Source organism: Vigna radiata, chromosome 1, assembly GCF_000741045.1.
Source record: "Vigna radiata var. radiata cultivar VC1973A chromosome 1, Vradiata_ver6, whole genome shotgun sequence".
Taxonomy (NCBI): domain Eukaryota; kingdom Viridiplantae; phylum Streptophyta; class Magnoliopsida; order Fabales; family Fabaceae; genus Vigna; species Vigna radiata.
Genome location: NC_028351.1, coordinates 28,830,942 through 28,835,854, shown reverse-complemented (window position 1 = coordinate 28,835,854; position 4,913 = coordinate 28,830,942). Strand labels below are relative to the sequence as shown.

The following is a 4,913-nucleotide window of genomic DNA, read 5'->3' as shown; positions in this document are numbered from 1 at the left end:
GAAGAACACAAGTTTCATCCATAAACAGTTTCCCCCAAATTTTGATTCCCCTCGTCTGCGAAAGAGATGAAGCAAACCCAACTGTTTTGAGTTGCTCACGGCGCCATCATCGTCGCTCTTCACCTTGTTCCTCTCGGTCTGGGCAATTTCGATTCCCTACCTACCTTCTTCCTCCCTTTGCTTTAGAGTGTTAAGGTTGGGAATTCCCCCAATCCTCAAGTTACGTGAGTCGAAATCGTAACCCCTTTGGTGGCGGCGACCACGAATGCGAAGAGGAGGAAAGGATTTTCCTTGTTGGCGACTCACAGTAGCTGTGACTTGTATGGATTCAGTGGCGACGACTTCCTTCTCTGACAACTCCGGTGAGGATCAGGAGATAGAAATAGAATAGAAGAGGGGAAGGGCTTCCCTGCTCGCAAGCGAAGGTGAAAGGCGGTGGCGTGGTGGTCAGCAACCACCTTGGCGGCGACTGGTAACACCGATGGCTCACTGGCTGATACGGTGGATGAGCTTGCCCAGGAGACGATCCACGAAGGAGAGAGCAGTCTCTCTCGCGCGATGAATAGAGGAAGGGCCTTGTGCCGGAGTTGATGGTGGCTCCGGCGTCACGCGAAGTCATCGGCGAAAAAAATTGAAGCTTTTGGAGGTCGACCTGGATATGGTTTCTTCAGAGGGTTGTGTGAGAGTTCAACCGGTGAAAGGGGAAGAGGGTATGGGAAACGGTTCTGGCAGCTTTCCTTGTCCAGGGTGGTGGCGTGATGGTCGGTGCGAAGAAAGCAACAGCTGCTCCGACGGAAACCTTACAAAAGAAAATCACACTTTTGGCCCTTGTCATGATGGCAGACCACGTCATGACACCTCTTTACAGAATGACAATTACTGTTGCCAGCAAAGATTGTTTTTAACACCGTCTAAGAAAGTTAACGGAATGTCCTTGATTGGTTTAATTTTACAAATTCAAGGACCAAATTGATCATTTTTAAAAAACGGGAACCTAATTGAAGAAAACAAACAAAAACAGGGACCAATGAATCTATTTAACCTTAAATTAATGAAGAGTGATAGTCTGGGAGACATGCAAATAAAGATATATAATGATTAGTATCTAGATAAACAATCCTATTATATTTAAAAAAACTACATTCTATGTAAACAGAAAAATAGTAAGCAAAACAAGTTGAGAGAAAGAATTGAATGGAATAACGTACCTACTATCCTTTGAGCCACCTATGACACTTGGTCACGTTCAATTCAGTCATTACAAGTACATAGTCTATCAGTCTGTTTAAGAATCTCATGTAAGCAATTCTCCATGGTTGCCAAAGTAGCATTGATCCTATTGAGCCCCAAAAGCCTACAAAGAAACCTAGCCCCAAGCTCATGTATAATGCTCCGTAGAAATTTGAATTCTCTTCTTCTCCATCGATTGCTGGTTGTGGAGTTTCTTCTATTATCTCTTCTCTTGGACAACTTTTGTTGAGTTGCTCTCCACAAAGATTAATATTTCCTTCAAAACAAGAGGCATCAAAGGTCTCAAAATGTCTTCCCCATGGGATTCTTCCACTGAAATTGTTGTTTGATAGGTCTAACACTCCAAGACTGTCTATGTTGGGAAGAGTAGAAGGAATATTGCCAGAGAAATTATTTCTTGATAAGTCTAGGAATTCCAGCGAACTTAAATTCCCAATTTCAGAAGGAATCTCTCCATAAAAGTTGTTTCTTGATAAATTCAGAGAAACCAATCCAAGTAAATATCCAATCTCTGTGGGTACTTCACCTGTTAAACTGTTACTCGAGAGGTCAATGCTCCTAAGAAGATTCTTTGGATTCCAAAACTCATGATCCTGACCTTTCCACGCCAATAATAAGTAAGAGTCATATAAGTCGTAATAAGTTACCTGAGATGAAATTTTTCGTATCCTTACAATTTCCCTTGGAATTGACAACGTGGTAAAATTTCTTAAACACGTTGGTATTTCACCTGACAAGTTATTCTTTGAGAGGTCCAAGACATGAATTTGACTCAAATAACAAAGATTCTTAGGAACACTTCCAAAGAAGTTATTTACTCGCAAGCTCAAGATTTTCAATTGTTGCATATTTTCCCCTATCCAAGAAGGTATTGGACCAGACAACAAATTCTTACTCACGTCTAAGAAAGCTAAGTTTGAACATTTCTTCAATGTGAGTGGCAGTTCTCCATTAAGATTGTTGTTTCGTAGGACCAGAGCCTGCAAGTTAACAAGAGTACTCATGGACTGTGGAATCTTTCCAGATAATTTATTATTTCTTAGATCAAGAAATTCTAGTGAACTTAGATGTTCCCAACACTCAGGTAGTTGTCCTCCTATTTGATTATTTGACAGATCCAAAGTATACATATTTTTTGTCACTCTATTTCCACACAATAATGTATTTAAATCTGAAAAATTATTGCGTGACAGATCCAATATGCGAGCGTGTGACAAAAATATAGGAATTACACCTTCAAGTTTATTTGAATTTAGAATTATTACATGGGAACCATAGAGAACAGACTTCATCGTTAAATTCGGTATCACACCTTTGAGACCGTTGGAAGACATATTCATTTCACTTATAAACTGTAAGTTGTTCCAAAACCAATTTGGTACAAAGTCATCAATTCCTGCATCAGAAATATCCAGAAATTCTAGCTGACTTTGAGTCTGGAGCCAACTTGGGAAGTTAGGACCCAACTTGCAAGAAGCTAGGCCCAATTTACGTAATTGGAAGGGTGGAGTCCAAGTGGTAGCAAAATTCAGAGACAATGAGTTGTCTGATAAATCTAGCTGTATCAATTGGGATAAATTTGTGAGGTGCAGTTCATTGATATCACCTTCCAAGTAATTCTCCTCAAGATGAAGAGACTGCAACTGATAAACATACCCAAGGGAAGCTGGAATCTCGCCTCTTAGTTTGTTATAATTAAGTTTAAGTAATTTGAGAGAGTTCATAACTTTTCCGAATCCATCTGGAATGGGACCTTCTAACAAGTTATTCTCTAGGAAAAGACTTTGAAGATTGGCAGTAAAGTTGCAAACCCAGTGAAATACAACGGGTGACTTCAACAGATTGTTTGAGATAACAAGGGTGACAAGAGAAAGAGAATTTTTAGTGTAAGAAGATGACACAAGAAAGCTTTTATCAGTAAGGCCGCAATCAAACAGGGTAAGCTGTTGTAGTTTGGTGCTGAAGTTGAGATGTTCTTGAAATATTGATGTTTGAGTCAGATTATTAGAAGACAGATCAAGTATCAAAAGAGAAGGAAAGTTTAGATAGTTAGGAGACGACAAAACAATGTTATTAGCAGAAAGATACAACTCTTGGAGATTAGGACTATAGTTGGACAACAATTGAAATGTTAATGACGTCAACTTATTATTAGAGAGAGAAAGGATGGAAAGTGAAGTGGAAATGTTGGAATGAGAAGGAAACAAAAGTGAAATATCAGCATCTGAAAGTGCACAATAGTCTAGACTTAACTCTCTTAAGTTTGGAAGATGCTCACTGATATTAGAGATGCCAAGATAAGGAAAGCAATCGAGACTTAGAGTTGTTAACGAAGAGAGAGAAGATAGCCAATTTTCATCTTTTATTTTAAGACCAAAATTTCCATCAAGTCTAAGAGAATGCAAGAGAGGAAGATTTCCGACCTGAAACGGGAGTGCTCCGGAAAGCGAATTTCCTGACAGATAAAGATACCTCAAATGTGACAGACTTCCAAGTTGAGAAGGAATCTCTCCATTGATGCGAAAATTGAGACTTAGATCAAGATATCGCATACTTGAAAGCTTCCCTAGTTGAGATGGAATTTCTCCATGAATATAAGTTTCTTTAAGATCTAGATACTCTAATTTTGAGAGATTTCCCAGTTCATATGGAATTGTCCCAAAAAAAGTTGAAAATGACAAATTGAGATATCTTAAGCTTTGAAAGGAGCCTATGGAGGGTGGAATTTGACCGTCATCAAAGAAAGGATAATTAGAGCTGAGATCCAAATATTCCAATTTATGCAAGCCAACCAATGAAGTGATATTGATTGAACCTGACAAATAATGCGATTTTGAACCACGAAGATCAACCATTTCTACGTGACCAGTTTCATTGTTGCATTCAATACCTTTCCATCTGCAACAATCTGTGTCATTTTCATCGTTCCTCCACGTGGACAGCACGCCATAGTAATCTTGGACACCTTGTTTGAAATTGAGGAGTGCTTGTCTTTCCCTCTCTATGCATTTAACTTGTGAACTCTGTGATCGCGAGTTGAATCCAAGAACGAATAGTTTGTTATGCAGAATGCACACAAACACTGCAAACGATATTTTGAGAAAGTAACTGTTCATTCCTGCTATGAAATTTCTGCTATGCTCTAAACCTTGGTATGAATAAAAGATGAAGCAACAGCGCTAAAATTATTATTTCCTCAGCAACAGGATTTAAGTAGTTGGGGCTTAATTTCTACACCCTGTCTTTGTTCACTATTCCAAGTCAAGCAAGGAAGTAGAATTTTCTAAATGAAAGGAAAATATCGAAGGAAGCTCCTCAGGCCAACAAAATGAGACAACAGGAATACATACGAAAATTACATTAACCTTTTTAGTATGTGTTTTCGTGAAAATTTTGAGGGACTGAGACACTGATATGAGTGATGTAACTTTGCTGCTTTCTGGCACTTGATTGCTGGTTCTGTGAATATTTCAGCCGCATGTTCTATTAACCATTCGTTGCGCTTCAAACCCTGACCGAGAGGGGGTACCTGCAAAGGTATTTTGACGCATACTAAAAAGGTTAATGAAATAGATCATCTATATCCAACGGTGTAGTTTGTTTAGTGGTTTCGTCAGTTACACGCATTAATGAAATAGGTCATCTCAGGAGAACTTGAACCG

General features: G+C 39.0%; 1 protein-coding gene across 1 annotated transcript; it reads right to left on the bottom strand.

Annotated features, from left to right (window-relative positions):
- Nucleotides 1-1,211: 1,211 nt before the first annotated feature.
- On the bottom strand, nt 1,212-4,367 carry LOC106760798 (LRR receptor-like serine/threonine-protein kinase GSO2). The gene has a single exon (XM_014644228.1). It carries the CDS (start codon nt 4,365-4,367, stop codon nt 1,212-1,214), a length of 3,156 nt encoding a protein of 1,051 aa, XP_014499714.1.
- Nucleotides 4,368-4,913: the final 546 nt, after the last annotated feature.

Excerpts from the sequence above, each read along its gene's own strand:
- LOC106760798 (XM_014644228.1), bottom strand. The coding sequence starts at position 4,367 with ATGAACAGTTACTTTCTCAAAATATCGTTTGCAGTGTTTGTGTGCATT.